Here is a 23,586-nt window from a genome sequence, read left to right on the forward strand (position 1 = left end):
ATGCCATGGTGTGGACATTCCCTCTGCAGGTCCTTATATCTTTCCCATGCGTCATAGAGTGATTCACCTTCCTTTTGTCTGAAGGTGTTGAGCTCAAACCTCAGTCTTGCAGTCTTTGCAGGTGGGAAATAGCTTACTAGAAAAGCTTGTGAGAGGTTTTCCCAAGTGGTGAACGTTCTAGCTGGTTGAAAAAGTAACCACTTCCTTGCTCTGTCTCGAAGGGAGAATGGGAATGCTCTAAGTCTTATGGCTTGATCAGACACTCCTCATCTTAAACGTGTCACATAGGGCAAGAAAGCACTGGAGGTGATAGTGTGGATCTTCTGTTGGTGAACCTCCAAACTGGGTGTATTGAATCATTTGAAGCCATGTTGGTTTTAACTCAAAGTTGTTAGCTTTCACTGTGGGTCTTGTGACACTGGGCTAAAATCCTTGGACAGATGGAGCTCTGTAGTCTCTCAAGAGTCTTGGCCTGTCATTATTATCGGCCATGGTTGGAATTTCAGGATTTTCTTGATCATGCTCTTGATGTTTCCTTTCCCTCCTGATGGCTCTCAGAGTTCTATCTATTTCGGGATCACAATCCAAGATTTCTTCTTCTGGCCTTATTCTGGTCATATACCAGGTCAAGCACCTGAGAGAAAAGAAAAGAAATAAAACAAATCAAATAAAATTAGATAATAAATATAATTGCCTAAATCAGCTAAATTGCCTATCCTTAATATTACTAAAGCCAAATTCTCCGGCAACGGTGCCAAAAACTTGTTTGCTGGTTTTACAACCCCGCAAGTGCACGGATCGCTAACAAGTAATAAAGTAGTGAGTAGAGTATCGTCCCATGAGGAATGTGATTAGTAAGTACCAATCTACATAGTAATTTTGGCTATCTAGGCAGTCGAATATAATGGGGAAGTGAAATTTGTTTATTTTGAAAGCTAGGATAAAAAGGATAATAAATCTAAATTGGATAATCTATTTTGAAATGATTCTGGAATTAAGATTTCACACTTGAATCTCACTATAGATGTGACTTCGTTTATTCATTGGATTGAGAATCAGTTGCCTTGATGGAATTTAATCCTAAGATATCTTAGGTCCTCTCTCAAGGCACCCAAGGTGAGTTTGAATCAACCTAAATCCTACTTTCATGGTGATTAAATTAATTAAAACCCCTTAAGATCTTTGATTAATTTTGAAACTCCACAAAGGTTATCAGCCTATCTCTAGGTCAGATTTCCTAGGTTTAAAATCTTGATTTTCTAATATTAATCTTCATCTTTCAGTCATTCAATTAATATCTATAATAAATACTAGGTGGGTACCGACACATAACATGTATTAAGATCACAAGAAATTAAATCAAGGAACAAATCTCAAATCTAATAAATAAAACTTAATGTTTATCCATAATAATGATTACAAGCATTATTCTCCCAATTCCAGAATATGAAAGTTACTCACTCATGCTGAGTTCAGCAAACATAATAAAAATGAAGTAAAGAACAATAAAAATCCGTTTAAGGAAATGGAATGAAAGAACTGAAGAGGGTTTGCAGCTTTGATTTTGTGGAACTTCGGCTGAAAAATTCCTCCTTGATACTGATATTCTTCTCCTCAAGACGGCTGAAGAGAATGCAGAAGCGAGTACTCTTCTAAAACTCCTAAAAAGCTCTCTAAAAAGATTGATCTCCCTTCTTTTGATATTTTTTACTTCTATTTATAATAGCTATTCTAGGATTAGGCCATTTTAAGTCTAAAAAGCCTTAGGAGTCTGTTTTGAATGTGTAAACAAGAGCGAGAATTCGGGTTAGGAAACTGGCTGCCGCATGATACACGGCCCTGGGCCGTGTAACTTACTGGAGCGGAATGACGGAGTCTTGCATTGGCACAGAGGTTTACATAGGTCTGCGTTGGCTACACGGGCCTAGTTACACCACCCGTGTACTTTTGTTCTCAGAAAATTCTTTAACCTTGTACCCAGCAGAGACTTACACGGGTCCCTACAGATTATACAGGTCCAATTACACGACCTGTGTACTTTTTTTCCTCCATTGGCTCTCTGGCTTTCATCTAGCAGAAGGTTACATGGGTCTATGGCTTTGTTTACATGACCCGTTTAAGGTGTATCAGTAGCTTTTCTCAATTCTTTGGCCTTTCCAAGTTTCCTTCCGGACTTCTATGCCCTGGGGCTTCACCCAAACATCTGAAATGATGCAGAAAATATGGAATTAAGAGCTTGACAATAGAAATTACAAAAACTAATGAAATCAACTACTATGCATGAGATTACTTACCTAAATGCTATGAGATAGTATACAAATGAGCTTAAATCTATATAATTTAAGTGTATCAGCAACCCTTCTGAACTATAAGCTGGAGGAAGTGCTAGTTATGGATAAGTTTTAGTGGATGAAATTATTGATGATGGGTAAATTTAAAGCTAAAGTTTGGCAAGCTATGAGCAGTATATGTGGTTATATTAGGGAGAATGAATGCGTGAAGTATCTTGTCTGTAATTAAGCCATAACACACATTTCCCACAACCATGTTAGTTTAGATGGAACTTATAGTTTCTAGGGCTCCTATCTAACCAGGAAGAGTAATTTCCTATTAAGGGTAATAGGGAATGGTAATGTTCTAATGGTCAAGTTGGGAAGGAGGCACAAGAAGAATTTTCTGTGGTTAATTACGAATGGTACATAAGGTGAAATAAGTGCTAGTATGAGCTAATCGTAAGGTTGGAATTCTAGAAATAATGAAAATAGCAATCAAGATAGGACTAAGAAATAAAAGGAAGGTCAAATTGATGACAGGATGAACATCCTTGAAGGAAAAAAAAAGTATAAGAATAAGAGAGGATAAAGGTTAAAGAATAAGTATAGTAGGTTGAAAGGATATCAACAATAGCAGAAGCAGGAAAAGGAAGTGGATAAGATCCAAAGGGTGAAAGAAAAGCTCATTAGAGTTGGGTACAATGATGAGAATAAGAAGAAATAAGTATGCTAGGGACACATTAAGAGATGTTTAAAGCAAGTTATGATGAGATGGTAGATTAAAGAAATAATAGAGCCTTGATTTAAGTATCAATGTGTCAAGAAGCACGTCAGATAGTAAGAACTTTCAAGCAGAAGTTAAGGGGCTCTCTTTTAAAAAAAAAAAAAAGTAGGATATGATAAGTTGTTTTGATTGGATGGCTTAGGAATACCTAGACTTTTGTTAGGTAAGAGAAGAGGCCCAGCCCACTTTGTAATATTAATAGATAGAATATGAATGTTCAACACTAAGATAAAGCTCTACATGACTAGTTACAAAGGATAGATAGGAGTTGATCTAAGGACCATAGTAATGACACAAAGATTGGAAATTCAAAGTATTATAGGATTGAGAAGATGCACAAGTGTTGACCATTGAGGTCATAGGACAAGTAAAGATTCTGAATAAGATACCCATGACAAGTGCTACAGGAAAGCTTCTCATAGGATGCTATAGGATAAAGAACATAAGTCATGTCCTTGGAAAGCAGAAATTGTTAAAGCGGAGGAATGAGGACTAAAATCACCAATAAACATGTTGGGGCACATTGAAAGAGGGGTAAGCGCTAGGGTTGATTGAAGTTATAAGGTATCAAGTCAAGCATGGTAGAGATATAGTGAGTAATTGAGATGTCAAAAAAATGGTCAATGAATAGTTTGAGATAAGAGTTCCCTTACAGAATGATAATGATAGCTAGGACACTATAGTAGAGCCAGAAAAGCAGCGAATAATCACCTTCTTTTCCTTGACACTTTTTATTAAAAATTCGTGGACGAATTTTTCTTAAGGGGGGGAGAATTTAACAACCTGATATTTTTTTTATTTAATTTAATATATATATATATATATATATATATTGATAATAATTTAAACTATTTTATTTAAGATATTAAATTAGTATTTTCATAATGATAATAATCAAATAAAATGAAATAATAATTAAGTTTCTTTAGGGTATATTTAATTTCATTACTAAAGTCTTATTAAATTTAATCATAATAAAAGAATCTTTGGACTTGATTGAAAAACATGAAAAAGTTCACGGACTAGTCATGTAATTAAAAGATAAAAAAAAAACAGAGTTTTAAAATTTTGCAAACAGGCCCCCTCCCGTCTCTCTCCCTCTCCCTCTTCATTCACTGTGGCTCCGGCTGACCTAGTGGCGAGCGACAGCCGGCAAAGGTTCAGCGAGCTTGCAATGGCCCCCAGCGACACCGGCAAACCCCCCTGGATTGCGAACGGTGGCTAAAGGAGGCTTCAATGCGCACAGCAGCCATGTCCTTTCAAGCGCGATTTCGGCAGTTTCTGGTGGGGTTTCGGCCAGTGGAGGGTGGCGCTCAACTCCTGGGACCACGGGCTTCCCATCTCTACCAGCGGTGCTCCGTTCCATAGAGGTTTCCGGCGAGTTTTGAAGAGAGAGAAAATGATGGTAGTGGCTTTCCGGCCATTTTTCTGATGATCCGACCATCGAATCAAAAATCCGAGAATACCGATGGACTCAGGGCGACGAAATCTTTGAGATGAGATTGGCCTCGCTCTGATCGGACATCATTGGAAAAAGACGATCATCGAACAATCCAGATCTCTTGGCGAGATTTTTGACCTTTTTCAATTCCCAAAAATAAAAAATAATTTTATGATAATTATTAACAATTTTTTGTTGAAATTTAGGTGCGATCGAATCGATGATAGCTCACCGGCGCTGGGACTGCATTTTCAGCCAGATCCAGCTATCCAGCGGCCTATCTTGGAACATGGTCGATATTATAGTCAATCCTAGCATTTTCAGATGTTCTGGACGAGTTCCGGGTGTCAAATTTAGCATAGGTAAACCCAAACTTTAAATTGCTCAATTTTTATCTCAGACTGGGTTTAGAATAAAATTCATAAAATATTCATGGATGATCAGAAAATTATGATTCCTTTTGCAATAGCCTTATAATACTATTAAGGACAACAGAACAAGTTTATAAAATTTTTAAAATTAGTTTGGATAGTTCTTGAAAAAATATTAATTTTAAGCTTTATAATTGAATTGTCTGATGTTGTGATTATTGTCTGGTTTAGAGGGTCCAAGAGGGGTCATATGATATTGATGAGATATGGGTTGAGTTTAGAAGTATTATTTAAACCATTTTGTAGGTTGAGTAGATCATAGGCATAGGAAAAAATTTATCAAATTTCCGGCATGAATTAAGCTGTCTATTGTCTCTTTAGAGTCTTATTTTGAATTAGTACTAATAAATTTATAATATAATTATTTAGGTGATCGATGTCAACTATTTTTCTCCATCCAGCAACCACAATAGTCATCGGTATACTATGAGTAGATATTTATTTTATTTACAATTTCAATATTATTATATTTCTGGCATGCTTATGCATCACTTATATTTATGTAGTTAAATATTAGGCATGCCCTGTTTTGCATTTATACTTGATGATATTATTTTGGTTGCTATGTTTTGATAATCTGGAGCTGTGTGTGTGAGTTGGTGTGTATGTGGAGTATATGGATATGAGTAGGACGGGTAGACGCGGCTGGAGCTTGACTCGTTGAAACCCGATCCTTATTATGGATAAGTCGGGGTAGGCACGACTCGAGTTGATCTCGCTGGCCCCTGCATATGAATTATTAAGAAAATGTCCGACTCAAGTTGATCTCGCTAGCAGGCCTTGGATTAAGAGAGCTGGCTAGGGGGATCAGCTCCCCATATATGTATGTGTGAATATGGATGTGACACATGAGTATGTGAATGCTCCATATTATCTTTGATGTGACTTAATATGATTTGTATGACTTGTATAAAGATGATGCATTTTATTTTCAATGATGCATTAAAATTATATAGTTATAAAAATTGTATGTGAAATAAATATTTTACTCTATGAGTCGAGCGTTTACTCTTGTTTACCATATTTTTTCAGGCTAAAGGAAGAGTTCATTTTCAGAGTAACCTGATTTCTTCATCGCAGGTTCATTAACAGTTATTTAATTGTAATATTATTTTCTAAATTTGTAATCTAGAACTCCGCATATTAGTAGTATTGTGGATCTTGTTAGAGACGATGTCAAATGGAGTTATTGGTTTTTACTGAACGAAAATTTTTATGATATATAAAAAATTTATAAATGGTGGTAATAGGGTTGAGTTGGGCTTCATTTGTTTTAGTAGCTGATATTTAATGGGTTGGGTTGACCCTAATTAAAATAAAATATTTTATTTTTATTTTATTTACATGTTGGGCCTCAGTTTTTAGTCATTGATTATGGATTTTAGAACAGTAAGGCTTACAACGGGCCTCGGAGGTTTTATGTGGGTCCAGGCCCTAGTACCGGTCCAGCCCATGATATCAGGTCGTGACAGATAAGAAAAAAAAATGAAGAAAATAAATTAAAAAGGAAAAGGTGATGAATAAAACAAATAAGAATGAAAAAAAATGATAAACAAAATGAGAGAAAAAAAAAAAGAAAGAGAAACAAAAAATTAGTAGTGTGAAAAGAAAATGAGTAATGGGAAAAGAAAATGAACAGTAATTTATATAAGCGAATTAGCAATCAATTTTAGCAACTAGTTATCAATTGCTAATTTCTTTTAAAAAATTGGTGAGAATTTTTGGGGAAAAAATTTACAACCAATTCGAAATCAGTTGCAAATAAAAAAAATTGAGCAAAAATTTTTGGGGAAAAAATTTTGTGATCAATTTGAAATCAGTTATAAAATTATTTGTTAATAGCAACCGATTTTAATCAATTACAAAAATCAATTGCTATTAGTAACCGATTCGCAACTCTGTTACAAATAAAAAAAGAATAAAAAAAATTACTTGAAAATTTTTGGGGGGAATTTTAATTTTCTATCTATTGCAAAATCGATTGTTAATAATAACTAATTTCATTCGATTAAAAAGTCGATTACTGTTAGCAATCGATTTCAAATAGAAAAATGATGAAAATTTTTAGGGGAAAAATTTAATAACCGATTTGCAATTGATTGTAAAAATTATTTGCTATTAACAATTGATTTTAATCAATTGTAAAATTAGTTATTTTTAGCAATCGATAAAACATTAGTTACAAATTTAAAACCTTTTAAACAAGGCTTTAAATTGGTTACAAATTATTTAAATTAGTTGCTATTGACAACTGATTCACAAATCGATCGCCAATAGCAACTGATTTAAATAATTGATTGTAAATCAATTACTAATAGTAATTAATTTTTGCTATTGATTGTAAATTAGTTGCTAAATTTTAGAGCCAATTAAATAATTCTTTAATTTAGTAATTGATTTTAACAATTGATTTCTTAATCAGTTGCTAATAACACCCAATTTTAAAATTGGTTGCTAAAATATCGATTAGCAATCAATTTCAGTCGATTACAAAAATCATCTGTAAAACTAATTATTTTTTTAGTGATAATTAACAAAACATATTTATTTATTTTCATTATATTATATTATTTATAGAACCTATGACATTAATAATATTAACAGCATTGAAGTATTTATTTTTAAATTATTAATGGAATGAAGCTCAAGATATCATTTTATTAAGGAGAAATTACTAAAAAAAACTATACTTTCAATTTTTTTTACAAATATATTTTATATTAATTACATTATCAATTAAATCCTATGTTTTTTAATTTTTTTTTTCAAATTTTATCCTATTGTCATCACGTATGTTGGCCATAATATGGCATATGACGTAGTAAGTTTGTTAAGTAATTAACGAACTAAATGACCGTAAAGTATAATTAAGAAAAGAAATTAAAAATAAATATTTTTTTTTTATAATTTCTTCTTTTATTAAAAATTGAATTACAGAAGCAATAAATTAAAAATTAAAAAAACAAATTCGAAAGAAAGGAAGAATGCATTCTCAAAAAATGAACATTGTTCTTCCAGATCTCCTGAGCATTTTATTTACATTAACATTTGGAAACTCTAGACTTAAGTAATAAGAGGATTTAATTAACTTATTTAAATTGAAGGATAAAATCATCTGTTGGCCCATAATTAAATGAACAATTTGAGCATTTAGCCAAAATCAAATCTAAATTAGAGTATTTAGGGATAGTAACAAATGAAATAATTGTAAAAATTATTCTATTTGAATTTAAATTTAAATTCATTATAAATTTAATTAAAATTATTCAAAATTATTTGTGTCGGTCCTAAGTTCAATTATTAATATTTAAATCTATTTGATCTTATATATTTTAATTAATAATTTATATAAAATATTTAAATTTTATTTATTTAAAATATAACACATATATAAATTCTTGCCATCTAACTTAAAAAAAAAAAAAAAAAAGTAAAAGAAAAATAATGAAATCAAGACAACCCAGTTAAACCCATCCGGACCGACCTACGGTAAGCGGTGTAGTTTTATTCATACCATATAATTACCATCTAAAACCGAGCCGCCAAAGTCCCCACTCTCCTTAATGACGGTACGATCCCGTCCATCACCAGTCCCAACTCGTCTCTCTCTATAATCTCTTTCGTCCGATTTAACTCCGGCCACTGTCTGCTCTCATCTCAGCTTGCTTGAAATTATTCTACTTTTCATAAAAGATTTCCCCAATTTCTCCTATCTTTTTACTCGTTACTTCTGGCTTCTAAAAGACCTCGCCAGTGATTCTTTGGATGAGGTACAAGTTTTGATCTTTAGGAGCAAGCTCACGTGAATTAGGAGGAATATGGAAGGAATTGTTGGTGCGAATTTATTGACCTATTGCAAGTACTGAACTGAGTAAGAATCGATGTTTTAGGTTTCGGTGGCTGGGAATTGATTTTGACTATTTTTTGTACACTTCTTCTTTGCTTGTGATTTTTTTTTTCTTTTTTCTTTTTTTGATATTTGTTTGTGTTATGTTTCCCATGCAATAGACAAAGGGAAGAGCTTTTGCTGTAAGTGGAAAGTGTTACTGAGAAGCTCTCTTCAGTCTAGTACTGTTTCCTTTCTTCTCAGATTGCCTGAAATTATGCTTTGGTTGCTTTCACAGTGAGATAAGCAGCTTTGCTATTTTTCTTGCTCTAATCATGTGAGATAATTGGGTGGGGGAAATTGGCAAATTTAATTTTAATTATACATGTTTCCATTGCCCCTTTCCCGATCTATAATTCAATATAAGAACCCTTTCTCTTCCAATTCGTCCTTCTTCTCCAAATTCAATGTAACATAGGATTTAATTTTTCAAGTAGAAGTAAAATCTCATGGCATGCTTCCTCAAAATTTGTAAAACAAAAGAGGTAAATATGGTCCAGAAAACAATCCAAGAAATGTTGGATTTTAAAAATGCTTTGCTTTCTTGGATATGAGTATGGGAATTCGTTGAATTGATATTTTCTTTTCATTTTTCTTAAACTTGTCTCTTTAATGTTTTGGTAGAGAGTGTTTTCTTTTTTGTGACGTAAGACTTGCTGGTACCATGGCGATCGTGCCTTTTTGGTCATTCCTTGCTGATTTATACTGGCTTGGAAGTTGATAATTGATTGTGGTGGCCATATTTCAAAACTTGTGTTTTGTTATTATCTGACGGGAATATTGGTGATGGTTGGAGTGCTTGAAATGCATTTGTATGATTGTGAACCTTCCATTTCAGGTAAGTCAAAGAGGAAGCATTGGCTGACGAGATTCAGTTTCATTCAAAATGGAGACTTGCAACTGTGTTGAGCCACAATGGCCAGCTGAGGAACTTTTGATGAAGTATCAATATATTTCAGATTTCTTCATTGCTCTTGCTTATTTCTCCATCCCTCTAGAGCTCATTTATTTTGTTAAGAAATCAGCAGTTTTTCCTTATAGATGGGTGCTTGTGCAGTTTGGTGCTTTTATAGTTCTATGTGGGGCAACACATCTTATTAATTTGTGGACTTTTACTATCCATACGCGAACTGTGGCAATTGTAATGACCATAGCAAAAGTTTTAACTGCTGTAGTGTCTTGCATAACCGCCCTTATGCTTGTGCACATAATTCCTGATCTTTTGAGTGTTAAAACTAGAGAACTATTTTTGAAAAACAAGGCTGCAGAACTTGATAGAGAGATGGGCTTGATCCGTACACAGGAAGAAACAGGCCGGCATGTTAGGATGTTGACTCATGAGATCAGGAGTACGCTTGATAGACATACCATACTAAAGACCACTCTTGTTGAACTGGGTAGGACGTTAGCTTTGGAAGAGTGTGCCTTGTGGATGCCCACCCGAACTGGATTAGAGCTTCAACTTTCCTACACTCTTCGTCCGCAGAATCCTGTTGGATATACTGTGCCTATCCAGCTTCCTGTGATTAATCAAGTATTCAGTAGTAACCGTGCTGTAAAAATATCACCCAACTGTCCAGTGGCAAGAATACGGCCTTTTGCTGGAAAATATATGCCTGGAGAGGTGGTTGCTGTTCGAGTTCCACTTCTTCATCTCTCTAATTTCCAAATTAATGATTGGCCTGAGCTTTCTACCAAACGCTATGCTTTGATGGTTTTAATGCTTCCCTCAGATAGTGCAAGGCAGTGGCATGCTTATGAGTTGGAGCTTGTTGAAGTAGTTGCTGACCAGGTGAGTTAGGTGGCCTTATTTATCATCTTGCTATTGCTTGCATATCATATTTCTAGTTCAACTATAGTGAAATTGCCAATTATATGCATTATTTACCATTTTTTTATCTGCTATTTGAGTTCATACTTATACCAAGTACTGCTTTAGTAGTTTTTATTAAATTTTTAAGGTCTATTCAATGTCATAATTGGCAGCAAGTTGAATTTTGGGAAGTGTTGGCTGCCCCTCTGAGTGGAATCATGTATAAATGTTTCAAAAATGGATATCATTTCTTATGTTACCAATGCAGCAATGCCAGTGCATTGTTCTTTGTTGGGAGCTAGAAAACCATTTGCAGCTTACATGGTATAAACTTCCTACTAGAAGAGAAGGATGGAACAGAGATATAACGGAGAGGAGAATTTGAATAGATAAAGCAGGAGAAAAAGATAAGAAGGAAAAAAATTGAAATTAAGAATTAAGAAAGAAAGAAATTAGGGTAGAGAATGGAAAGAAAGGGACAAGAGGAGGAAGAAACTGGAGAGAACATTCTACAATTAATCAATTCTTTTGCTTCATCAATTCTCCCAATGACATAATAGAGGTGCACTTATACAGGCACTTAGACAACTGAGAATAGTTGACTGAAGTTTGTTGTCAACTATAAGGTCTCTCACAGCTTATATGGTACCTCATTTAAAATGGAAGAAAAAGAAGAGATCATACCATCTAAAGCAGCAAATAATGATTCCATGATTTGTTAAATTTATCTTCTAAACAGGTGGCTGTTGCTCTATCACATGCTGCTATCTTAGAAGAGTCAATGAGGGCAAGGGATCTTCTTATGGAGCGGAATGTTGCACTTGATCTTGCAAGGAGAGAAGCAGAAACAGCTATCCGTGCTCGCAATGATTTCTTAGCTGTCATGAACCATGAGATGAGAACTCCCATGCATGCAATTATTGCACTTTCTTCCTTACTGCAAGAAACTGGACTGACGCCTGAGCAGCGCCTGATGGTTGAGACAATTCTTAAGAGTAGTAACCTGTTGGCTACTTTAATAAATGATGTATTAGACCTTTCAAGGCTTGAAGATGGCAGTCTTCAGCTTGACCTGGGAACTTTTAATCTACGTGCTGTATTCAGGGAGGTAGGATTATGTGATCCTGTTAAATTTGCTAAAATTTCAGTGTGGACTTTGGATGTGTAATTTTCTAAAATCTGGTTGCATTTAGTTGCTGAGTTAAGTGTTTGTTTACCCATTCCATTGCAGGTCCTTAACTTGATCAAGCCTATTGCATCTGTTAAAAAGTTGCCTGTTACTTTAAATTTAGCTCCAGATTTGCCAGAATATGCCATTGGTGATGAGAAACGTCTTATGCAAACCATTTTAAATGTTGTTGGTAATGCTGTGAAGTTCTCTAAAGAAGGCAACATCTCAATAACTGCTTTTGTTGCTAGACCAGAATCATTAAGAGATCTTCGGTTTCCTGATTTTTTCCCAGTGCCAAGTGATGATCACTTTTATTTGCGTGTACAGGTTGGTAGTCTGATCTCAAAAACATCTTCTGCTTCGGGATATCATTTATTAATGCTAAAAGTTGATATATCTGGCTGTTATCTTCTGGCATAGGTAAAAGATGAGGGACTAGGTATAAACCCCCAAGATATTCCTAAGTTGTTTACTAAATTTGCACAAAATCAATCATTGGCAACCAGAAATTCTGGTGGCAGTGGACTTGGCCTTGCAATTTGTAAGAGGTACTTTACTTTTGCCCTTCCCCTTTCTCTCTCTTTTTTACAGTACTCAATTTCTGATTTAGTTTTCAGGCAATATAATTAGTTCCAAAAACACTTTTCTTCTTATGATATGGTTTTCGTTTATAAAATAAATAGGTAGACAGGTTTTGCTTGTGCTTGAAGTTAATGAAAATGCAGTATAGGATTTATTATAACTGTTGCATGCCTGCAGGTTTGTAAATCTTATGGAAGGACACATCTGGATAGAGAGTGAAGGACTTGGCAAGGGATGCACTGCTATCTTTGTTGTAAAACTTGCTATTCTTGAGTGCTCAAATGAATCGAAGCATCCTTTCATGCAGAAAGGGCCAGCAAATCATGGGCAAACAACTTTTTCTGGGCTGAAAGTTCTTGTAATGGATGATAACGGGTCAGTAACATTGCAATCTTATCATAGCATATATCATTAGCTCATGAGGCATTAATCACAATTGGGCAATTATTATAATGGCTTCTGGCCTTTTTTTTTTTTCTATCTATAGCAATAGTGAGAAATTACAAGGGAATGGAAATCCTGAAAACATTAGAAATGGTATCATAGAATCATGGAAATACACTTTTTCGAAGTTCTGCAGGTATAGTTCTTTCAAAAGTTGCAGAGTTCCTTAGGATATATGTGATGTAGAATAGAAAGAAACCAAAGATCTAGAGAAACAAATTCTCAAGATTTAGGGAAGAGAAACAATTTCTCTAGAGAACCAATTCTTAAAATTTTATTTAATTTCAATTGTCAATAATGTCAATATCGGTTAGTGGTCTTGGATGTCAAGTTTAGGAACAATTCAAGTAAGGTTAGAAGAAATAGTGTAGCCTGAACAAAGTGGTGGAAGTTCAAAGGAGTAAATCAAGTGAAGTTCAAGAATGAGCTTCTCGAGTCCGAAGCATGGAAGCTGGATATGGAGGCCAATGATATGTGGATACAGATGGCACCAAAGATTAGAGAAATAGCTAGAAAAGTACTTGAAGAGTCTAGAGGACATGGACTACCCTCAAAAGAGAGATAGTGGTGGAATGAGGAAGTACAAAAGACAGTGAAGAGAGAGAGAATGGTATAAGAAATTACCTAAGTGTGATAATAATGAGGCATATGAACAGTACAAGATAGCAAAGAAAGAAACAAAAAAGGCAGTTAGTCAAGCAAGAGTGCAGGTCTTTGAAAAGTTATATGAGAAACTTGGAACTAAAGAAAGGGAGAAAGATATAGATTAGCAAGGAGGAGAGAAAAGAAATGTCAAGATCTCAATCAAGTTAGGTGAATTAAGGATAAAGAAGAAAAAGTGTTGGTGAAAGATGAGGACATTAAAGAAAGATGGATAAATTATTTTGATGATCTCTTTAATAATAGTCAAAATGGTAATAGCGTGAATATAGACTACAGAGCAATAGAAAAGAATGTGAATTATACTAGGATTAGATCTTTAGAAGTAAAGGAAGCACTTAAGAGAATGAAAGTGGGTAAAGTCTGTGGACTCGATGGAATACCAATTGAAGTGTGGAAGTGTTTGGGAGATATGGGAGTGGCATGGTTAACTAAATTGTTTAATAAGATTCTAAATTCAAAGAAAATGCTTGATGAATGGAGGATGAGTATTTTAGTATCTATTTTTAAAAATAAGGGAGACATACAGAGTTACTCAAACTATAGGGGAATTAAACTCATGAGCCATACTATGAAGTTGTGGGATAGAGTTGTGAAACATCGACTACGTCATGATACTTCTATCTCTCCCAATCAATTTGGCTTCATGCCTGGTCGTTCAATTATGGAAGTGATCTTTCTCATTAGAAGTTTAATGGAGAAATGTAGAGATGCGAGGAAAGATTTACACATGGTTTTTATCGATTTGGAGAAGGCTTATGATAGTGTTCCAAGAGATGTCTTATGGAGAGTGTTAGAACAAAATAGAGTATCTATTAGGTACATACAAGTGTTGAAAGACATGTATAAAGGAGCAACTACTATTGTGCGCACAGTGGGAGGGGACACAAGAGATTTTCCTATCACAAGAGATTTTCCTATCTCAGTTGGATTATACCAATGTTCAACTGTAAGCCCTTACCTTTTTACATTAGTTTTAGATGAATTAACGAAACATATACAAGAGAGTATCCCTTGGTGCATGATGTTTGCGGATGATATAGTTCTGATAGATGAGACTCAAGAAGGAGTTAATAGAAAGCTAGAGCTTTGGAGAAGTACTCTAGAGTCAAAGGGTTTTAAGTTAAGTAGAACCAAGACAGAATACATGTATTGCAAGTTCAGTGAAGGCCGAACTGGTGATAGGGAAGGAATTAGTTTGGATGGAGTTAGTTTGGATGGAGTGATATTGTTATAAAGTAGTCACTTTAAATATCTCTGCTCAGTCCTTCAAGTAGGTCCTTCAAGTAGATAGGGGATGTGAGGAGGATGTTAGTCATAGGAATAAAGCCGGATGGTTGAAGTGGAGACGTGCTACGGAAGTTTTTTGTGATAGCAAGATCCCAATAAGTTGAAAGGAAAATTTTACCATACAGCCATACGACCGGTCACGCTATATGGTAGTGAGTGTTGGGCACTGAAGGAGTCATATGTGTCTAAGATAAGAGTTGCGGAGATGAGAATGTTAAGGTGGATGAGTGGCCATACTAGACTAGATAAAGTCCTTAATGAGAGTATTAGAGAAAATGTAGGAGTGGTACCAATTGAGGATAAGTTGAGAGATGGGAGATTGAGGTGGTTTGGTCATGTGAAGCGTAGACATACGGAGGCTCAAGTTAGACAAGTAGAGTACATTAGGGTAGAGGATAGAAAGAAAAGAAGGGGTAGACCTAAACTGATTTGGAGGAGAGTAGTATAATATGACCTAGAAGCATTACACATTTTCGAGGATTTAACCCAAAATCGTTTAGAGTGGAGAAAGAGAATTCATATAGCCGACCCAAAATTTTTGGGATAAAGGCTTAGTTGAGTTGAGTTGAGTTCAATTGTCAATAATATCATAATAATCAAATCTATAAAATCCCTAGATAACACATGTATTTATAGTAACATAACTAGTCCTAGTGCTAACTATGATTAGGATAGGAATCCTTAAACAAGAAACTTTAATCAAATACTAATTAGGGATCCTAAATAAAACAAACTAGAAAAATAATAACAAATCTAATAATGGAATTCCTAGATAATGAAACTCCAACTCCCTAATTCTATAATGAATATAATTCCAAAGTATCTTAAGTTGAATCAAATTCCAATACTACATCATTCTCTCCTTGTTAGAGAAAACTTAACCTCGAGTCTTGTAGTGTGGAAAAATTAAGAACCAAGTGAAGAGAACGCACAATCTTTTCTTCTTCAATGATAGCAACTTCAATTGAAAGACTCTTCAGTTTAGTAAAAATAAGGGAATTTGAAAAAATTTCAATTTCCATTGTCGGCTCCATAGGTTTATTTTCTTCAAATTCAATTGAAGTCTCCAGGGCTTGATCTTCTTTGTTCCCCAACATGTCTTCCTCTAGCTTTGCTTGCGCAGCTTCATCAACTTCTTCTTCTTCTTCTTCTTCTTCTTCTTCTTCTTCTTCTTCTAGAATAGTTTCTTCAACATGTGTTTCTAGAGCTGCTTTTTCAACATGTGAATGCTCAACTGCCAAATATTCAGATTCTTCAATTTCAGACTCTTTTAAGTTGCTTTTCGAATTCAAGATACTCTTTTTGTTCTTGCCTTTAATCTGTAACAACTCTTGATAACTCATCAAGCTTTGCTTTCAGGTGAACCTTTGATAACTCATCAAATTTTGCTTTCAATTTAAGCATGTTATCAAGCTATGCTTTCATTTGTACAACACTTGAAATCACAAATTCTTTTCTCCAAGCTTCAAGACCTTTTTCCCTAACTTATAAAATTTGTTAGATATATCAATATTTATAATATAAATTGTTTTATACGTCAGGAACACAAACATATTTATTTACCCAATAATATAGATCAGCTAATTGTGCCTCGTAGTAATCAGTTTCATCTTGTAGTCTCTCAATGCAAGTCCAAAACATGAAGTTAACATACCTTACCAAAACACAAATCTTCAACCTTTAGGAGTATTTTTCTAACCTAAAATGGATGCCAAAAGTGTCGAAACTAGGAAAAATGTGGTCAAAGTTGATGGTGTGGGGTTGACATGGCAAGTTGCAGCAGAGTGAAGTGAAGCTAATGCGTTGCTAATATGGCAAAATGACACAAGCAAAAAAGAATTGGATATGGTGGAATGAGCACACATTGAGGAGTTATGAGCTCAACTACAAATCCAGGCGAAGTTGTACGTGATCCGGTTGGATCTCAATGCAGAGGTGCTTGACTGGAACTCTGTCAGCTTGGCTAGGTCGCCGAAGTCAGGTGAATCTCTAGGAAGTTTCTTGACATTTAAATGAGAGGATCCAGGTCAAACTTGACCCATCTGGTTCTCACTCTAGAGACATCGAATGGTTGTTGTGACAGTAGGTATGGAATCAACAGAAGTTAGCAAGCCTCCGAGAAGTAGTGTGATGCTAAGAAGAGGTTAGGTCTACTTGTTTCAGTCAGGTCTCTTATTTGAGTCAAAAACCAAGCCAATCAAATCTTCTTTGGGAAGTTTCTGGTCAACAGAGTTTTGCTATTAGAGTTGCCTCAGGTTGAGGAGTCTTCTAGCAATGGCATGGAGGTTATTTGATGGTTGAACTGTGATGGCCGGTGAAGACAGTGGTTGGACTTGGGTTGTGCGAGTGTGAAATGGAGGGTTAAGTTTTGTAAATTTTTTTAAAACAATAATCTAAAGGGAAATTTGGAGGGAAGTTTTTACAGGAAGCTGCGGCTAGTTGCTCAAAGGCAGATCAGAGAAGCTCTTATACTAAATTGATGTAGAACAAAAAGAAACCAAAGATCAAGAGAAACAAATTATCTGGAGAACCAATTCTCAAAATTTTATTTAATTTCAATTGTCAATAATATCATAATAATCAAATGTGTAACATCCCTAGATAACGTATGTATTTATAGTAAAATAGCTAGTCCTATTACTACTAGGATTAGGAATCCTTAAATAGGAAACTGTAATCAAATACTAATAAGGAATCCTAAATAAAACAAAATAGAAAAAATAATAGTAATCCTAATGATAGAATTCAAATAATAAAACTCTAAACTTTCTAATTCTACAATGAATAATTCCTTAGTATCTTAAATTCCAATACTCCTTGTATATGGAGCACTTCTAATCGAAATCCTATCTATTTGCTCCCAAACTAGTTTATAACTAAATTTGTGATATGTAGAGAAAATGGACCGGACTTAACTCTACCCCAAAAGCTAGTTCAAGGGGAGGAGATTTGCCAAATCATATATATAATACAAACTCCTCTTATACTCAGACATGAACATCTAGAACGTGAAATTTGCAAACAAGCACATCTGCAAGTGGCATAACAATGAAGTAGGGTAGGTTTTGATACCATGTTGAGAAAATAGACCCACCTAACTTCACCTCAAAAGCTAGCTTATGGGGTGGAGATTTGCCTAAGTCTTATATATAAAACAAATACTTTATCTCAAACCAATGTGAGATAACACATTTCCCTCATGCCCAGACATGAACATTTGGATCGTGAAATTTGCAGGCAAACACATCTGCGAGTGGTCCAACAATGAAGTAGGGTATGCTCTGATACCATATAGAGAAAATTGACTATCCTAACTCCACCAAAAAAACTAGCTAAAATGGAAGAGGTTTGCTTAAGTCTTATATATAACACAGATACCTTATCTCAAACTAATGTGTGACATCAGCAAAGGAAACGAGCAGACTCTTGCTGTGTGAAGCGACAGTTGTGATCATGAGGAAATGCTTTTTTGTTCTTGGAATTGTACCTATTTACAAGATTTGGCAATACAAAACCGAGATTAAGGGTTTTGTCTATATTTTTCTCGAGGCACCATGAAAATTGTATAAAAGATCATATAGTTTGTTGGCAATTTTGTTGGAAAGATTCTTCGATGGGTGGTAGGTCCCCTGGGTCGGTTAAACTAGGGGCAACGAAAGTGTTTACGTGCAGATCCTGAGCCTAGGAGCAGTGACCGTTACACCCAAAGAGCTGCTTTTTTTTTTTTTTGGCAAAAAAAAGAAAAGTGTTGGGAATTCTTGTCCACATTGAGAAAATACAAAGATGTAAGTGTAAATAGGAGCAATTAAGTCGCAACATTAACTTTGTTAGTTATTTTGATATATAAAGAAAAGTAACTTAATCACTTGTATTAGCGTAGATTAAAAATGAAATATTACATAATTTGTCTAACACTCTCTCTAAATTTAACATGGTATCAGAGTTTGGTTTGTGTTGTGGGTTTCAGTCGCTCATGAGGCTATATAATTGGGCCATATTGGGTTATTACTAACTGGGGGAGTGTTGGGCTTGAGAATTCTTGTCTACATGAAGAAAATACAAAGATGTAAGGGTAAATATAAATGGTTGAATTGCAATATTAACTTGGCTAATCATTTTGATGTGTAAAACAACTTAATCACTTATATAAACCCATATTAAAAATAAATTAATACATAATTTACCCAACACTCTCTCCAAATTTAACATGATACTGTAAATAGGCTTAGAAAATTTTAATGTCACAAGATAATGATATGTTCCACATGGTATAAAATAATTACGTTTGCTATTTTGTAGCTATTTGACTTGTTGCCTAGTTATCATGTGTTTGCCTTATAGTGCAAAAGTCAGGTGCTCAATTCTTAACACCTCCCTCCCTCCTAAAATTATCTAAATTGCAATAAAAAAAAAGATTAAAAGTTTTATCTTGGTTTAGGAATTATGTGTAAGGGGCAATTTGTTATTATTAGAAAATATTAGTTTGTCCATATCCTAATATTTAATTGCACTTTTTGTTGTCTTACTAAAGTTCCTTCCAGGTCTGTGCTTTTAAGCATACTAGTTATTACCATTTTAAATAATTTTTCAACTTTATTTATTGCAGTGATATTTTCATTGCATAAAACAAAGACAATTCAAAGTATGTATGTATCAGGAAATGTATCGTGCATGCGTCTTAATGATTCACACACTTCTGTAGGAGGTAGTTTATGTACAATTGAAGTAAAATTAAATTTTTGTTATTTCCAACTTTGTGAAATATATTTTTATAACAGCTATATATATATATATATGAAGGTATTTGTGCAAAGTGTGCAGTGCTTCATCAAAAATATTGTTAGATAAAAATAAATAAATATTAGAATAAAATTATATTTATTAGACGTGTATTCCAACTGATCTCCAAATTTAACTTAAAAATAATTTGAAGAGGTCATGTGGCAAGTCACCACTGTATGCCTGTTATATGAACATCTTATGAATTTAGTTAAAAATCATTGAAATAGGGAATAAATTCACTACTTTTGGTTTGTATGCATTGTCAAGTGTACCAGTGTATGCCTGCTATATGAACATCTCATGAATTTAGTTAAAAATCGTTGAAATAGGGAATGCTTCGCTACTTTTGGTTTGTATGCATTGTCAAGTGTACCAGTGTATGCCTGCTATATGAACATCTCATGAATTTAGTTAAAAAAAATAGGGAATACTTCGCTACTTTCGGTTTGTATGCATTGTCAAGTGTACCAGTGTATGCCTGTTATATGAACATCTTATGAATTTAGCTAAAAATCGTTGAAATAGGGAATACTTCACTACTTTTGGTTTGAATGCATTGTCAAGTGTTGTGCTTTGGGCTTTCAAGACCAATTTGACCACTTTATGAGTTTCAACTTGATTTAAGTTTTGATACTTAAGTAACTTTGGGAGAAATGGTAGCCATATGGACACAGACGACTAGAATACATGACAGACATGACAAAAAAAAAGGACGGATGGATAGGCACACAGCATTATTGAATATCAATCCTTATCTTCATTCAAAAACTTTGAACCAATAAGTCCCTAGTTTTTTTAACTTTTTAATTCTGAGTTCATCCCTTTGTCAAACCCTTCACAAAGGTGGGATTACATGAGAGAAAATCAGTAAAATGATACAAAATGGAATTGGAAGTTGTCTTTGCCTGGTGCAACTGAAGCACAGCTTGAACAAGATTTCTTTTTTTTTTTTAATGAGAAATTTCTTGGATTTACCTTGGTTAGAGTTGGCATGAGGAACTTAATATGGTGGCTTCCAACCATTTACTTATGGTAATGAAGGTAATAGGAGCCTTTCTGCTCATTAATGCTGTAGTGCTTTCAGGTTTATGTTTAGGTAGAATCAATTGTTAAAACTCCCCCTCAGATGTCTTTGACTATAATCTGTATAGGTATAAGAGATGGGATTATATATATATATATATATATATATATATATATATATATATAACACAGCCGATGTATGCAATATTTCGACTATCATATTTGAAGTTAAGCAAATTTTTGCTGTAAATGTGAACATCAAATTTGTTTATGGTTTACAGGGTTAGCAGGATGGTAACAAAAGGACTTCTCGTGCACTTGGGTTGTGATGTGACCACTGTGAGCTCCAGCGATGAGTGTTTACGAGTAGTTTCTCTGGACCACAAGGTGGTATTTATGGATGTGTGCATGCCTGATGGTTTTGAAGTTGCTATCCGCATACATGAAAGATTCACAAAACGTCATGAAAGGCCATTAATAGTGGCGCTTACTGGAAACGCAAACAAGGTGACAAAGGAAAACTGCATGAAGGTCGGCATGGATGGTGTAATACTGAAACCTGTCTCTGTTGACAAGATGAGGGGTGTTTTATCAGATCTTCTGGAGCATCGGGTTCTATTCGAGGCCATGTAAACAGTAGGGATGTAAATGACATGTGCAACCAGTTAATGAAACCCAGATGGAACAAACAGTTCCAGGACTGTGGAGAACCGAGCATATCCCTTGAAAATGAATTTTTTGTTGTTCCTGTTCTTTAAATTGAATTTGTATAAAACAGATTGTCATACAATGATACCTAAATTACCCCCATTGTCTCCTCTATCCCTCTCATCTCTCTCCTGTTCCTCTACATCTCTCTCTCTAAAAAAAAACACAATAATAAAAAGAACATTAGATTCACTAGCGAATTTATAGAAGCCAAAAAATATATATAATAATAAAAAATTTAAGAAATTATTAGGTACAGATTTTTGGTATTTCTTGGACTCGCATAAGCTCTTCTATAAATTGTGTGAAGTAAATCCCATATATGAGTGAAGAAGCAGATGCCTTTGAATGGATTTCTATGCTATGTGATGTTTTCTACAAAATAATTTAGTGTCGAATTACTTTTCCATCTCTTGTTCTGTAAAGACCTTTTCCAACTGAAAAATCCGGAGAACTTGTTGGTGTTGATGCTGGTGCTCCGGCAGGCGCTTCATTGCCACCCCAGGTTGTCGAAACTTGTTGAAACTTTTCAGTATTTTCAGGTTCATTAGCTAGGGCCGCAAATAAAACTTCATTAACAACCAACATGACGAGAACACGAATCACCCATTTCCTATTGGAAGCTGCCATCTTAATATTTTGGTTCTCAAAGTAAATCTGAGAGATATTGAGATTTGGTGGGAAGAATACAAGGTGAATGATTAAGTTTAATTTTATAATAGATATTTCGGAGCATTTCTTTTCTCTGATTATTTCTAGGGACAGGTAGTGAGATTAAATAGATTGCCTAAAATTTTAATGGTTTTATGGCTAGATTGTTTTCCTGTTTTCATGTCCAATTGGTAAAAAATATTTCTTTTCTTGGAATGGATTGGGAAGTACATTTATGGCTACCAAAATTACCACTAATTAGATGTTGCTGTTGAGAAGGTGTTTGGATTAGTTTATGAAAATCAACTTATAATAAATTAATTTGTGCTTATAAATATTTAAAATTTTAAACCGTTATTTATTTGCTTAAAGTGCTTATAATCAATAGATAAATAGTTGATGTATTTGGTAAAAAATAAATTATAAACATATTTATTATTAAAATGATAAAAAAAAATTAAATGAAATTTATGATGAAATGTTAAAAATTAAATTAGAATAATATAGTAAAATACTTAATCAAACTAGCTTATAAGTATCAAAATGAAAAATTTTAACTTACATGCACAAAAAATTATTATAAATAAGCGGGTTAATTTTTCATAACTCTTAATTATGGAATTTCGCCTTTGATAAAAATAGTAGTTCTACATATGGATAATTTTATATTAGTTATATTTTATATTTTCCTCACGAAATTTTCAATTCTAATCTATCTTTTTAATTTTGTTAAAATTTGCATGCACTGAATAAGAACTATAATGTACGGCATAAGATTTACATTGCTATTTCAACAAGCAAAAAAATAAGATTTCCACCAACAAGAGTGGTAAGCCCGCTATGCTCCTAAGAAGAGAATTCAAATTTAATCTTTAGAAATAACATTGTTGAAATGAGCAGTCACGTTTTTAGTAGTTTCTTTTTTAAAAAAAAAAAAATTCACTTCTTTTAAATGCCGAGTTATTTTTCTTAAGAGCTTTTTCAAATATAATATTTTTAATTTATCGATTACTAAAATTGAATTATATAATTACTAAGAAAAGAAAGCATGGTAATTTAATAAAATTAATAAATTGAAATGGATTAAATACTTAACTCAGTCAATCTTATTTGTTAAATTTAGGGAATGTGTTTTTTAAGTTTTTAAAAATTAATTAATTGTATAATGTCCTATCTAATAAATATTTGTGTTAAGAATTTTATTTAATTTATAAATAATACTAAAATATAAATACTACTTTATATAAACAATATTATTTTATTCTATTGAGTAATAACTCTTACATTTGAATTAAGAAAATTTCTCTCTAAATTTTACTAAAATTTTGAACCACAAATTTAAAAAATATATATATATATTTTAAGAAAAAAATAAAAAAAAATACTTTGTGATTTAATATTTTAATGCATAAATAATGCTGACGTGACGTCATATCGTTGAGTGATGACACACAACACACTTAAAATTATTAAAGTGGTGCTAATGTGCTTATCATGTGTTGCCACATCAGCACCACATATTTATCATATTAGCGTCATTTAATCGTAATTAACGGTTTAAACCATATTTACTAATGGAGAAAAATACAGGATATTAAATTGCTAAAAATCAAAATACAATCCCTATGTGTGAAAACATAAAATTAT

General features: G+C 33.6%; 1 protein-coding gene and 1 non-coding gene across 2 annotated transcripts; both read left to right on the plus strand.

Annotated features, from left to right (window-relative positions):
- Positions 1-107, plus strand: LOC131182587 (small nucleolar RNA R71). The gene has a single exon (XR_009150851.1). It is a non-coding gene; the product is annotated as a small nucleolar RNA R71 (small nucleolar RNA).
- Positions 108-8,429: 8,322 nt separating this feature from the next.
- LOC110641285 (ethylene receptor) lies at positions 8,430-21,400 on the plus strand. Its single transcript, XM_021792949.2, has 7 exons — positions 8,430-8,800; positions 9,654-10,607; positions 11,368-11,736; positions 11,860-12,126; positions 12,220-12,347; positions 12,559-12,756; positions 20,862-21,400. Exons 2-7 carry the CDS (start codon positions 9,702-9,704, stop codon positions 21,211-21,213), a joined length of 2,220 nt encoding a protein of 739 aa, XP_021648641.2. The 5' UTR covers positions 8,430-8,800; positions 9,654-9,701; the 3' UTR covers positions 21,214-21,400.
- The last annotated feature ends 2,186 nt before the right edge of the window (positions 21,401-23,586 follow it).

The sequence above is a fragment of the Hevea brasiliensis genome, chromosome 8 (assembly GCF_030052815.1).
Source record: "Hevea brasiliensis isolate MT/VB/25A 57/8 chromosome 8, ASM3005281v1, whole genome shotgun sequence".
Lineage (NCBI taxonomy): Eukaryota > Viridiplantae > Streptophyta > Magnoliopsida > Malpighiales > Euphorbiaceae > Hevea > Hevea brasiliensis.

Excerpts from the sequence above, each read along its gene's own strand:
- LOC110641285 (XM_021792949.2), top strand. The coding sequence starts at position 9,702 with ATGGAGACTTGCAACTGTGTTGAGCCACAATGGCCAGCTGAGGAACTT. Across the intron at positions 11,737-11,859 it reads TACGTGCTGTATTCAGGGAG|GTCCTTAACTTGATCAAGCC; the intron begins GTAGGATTATGT and ends ATTCCATTGCAG. Across the intron at positions 12,757-20,861 it reads CTTGTAATGGATGATAACGG|GGTTAGCAGGATGGTAACAA; the intron begins GTCAGTAACATT and ends TATGGTTTACAG.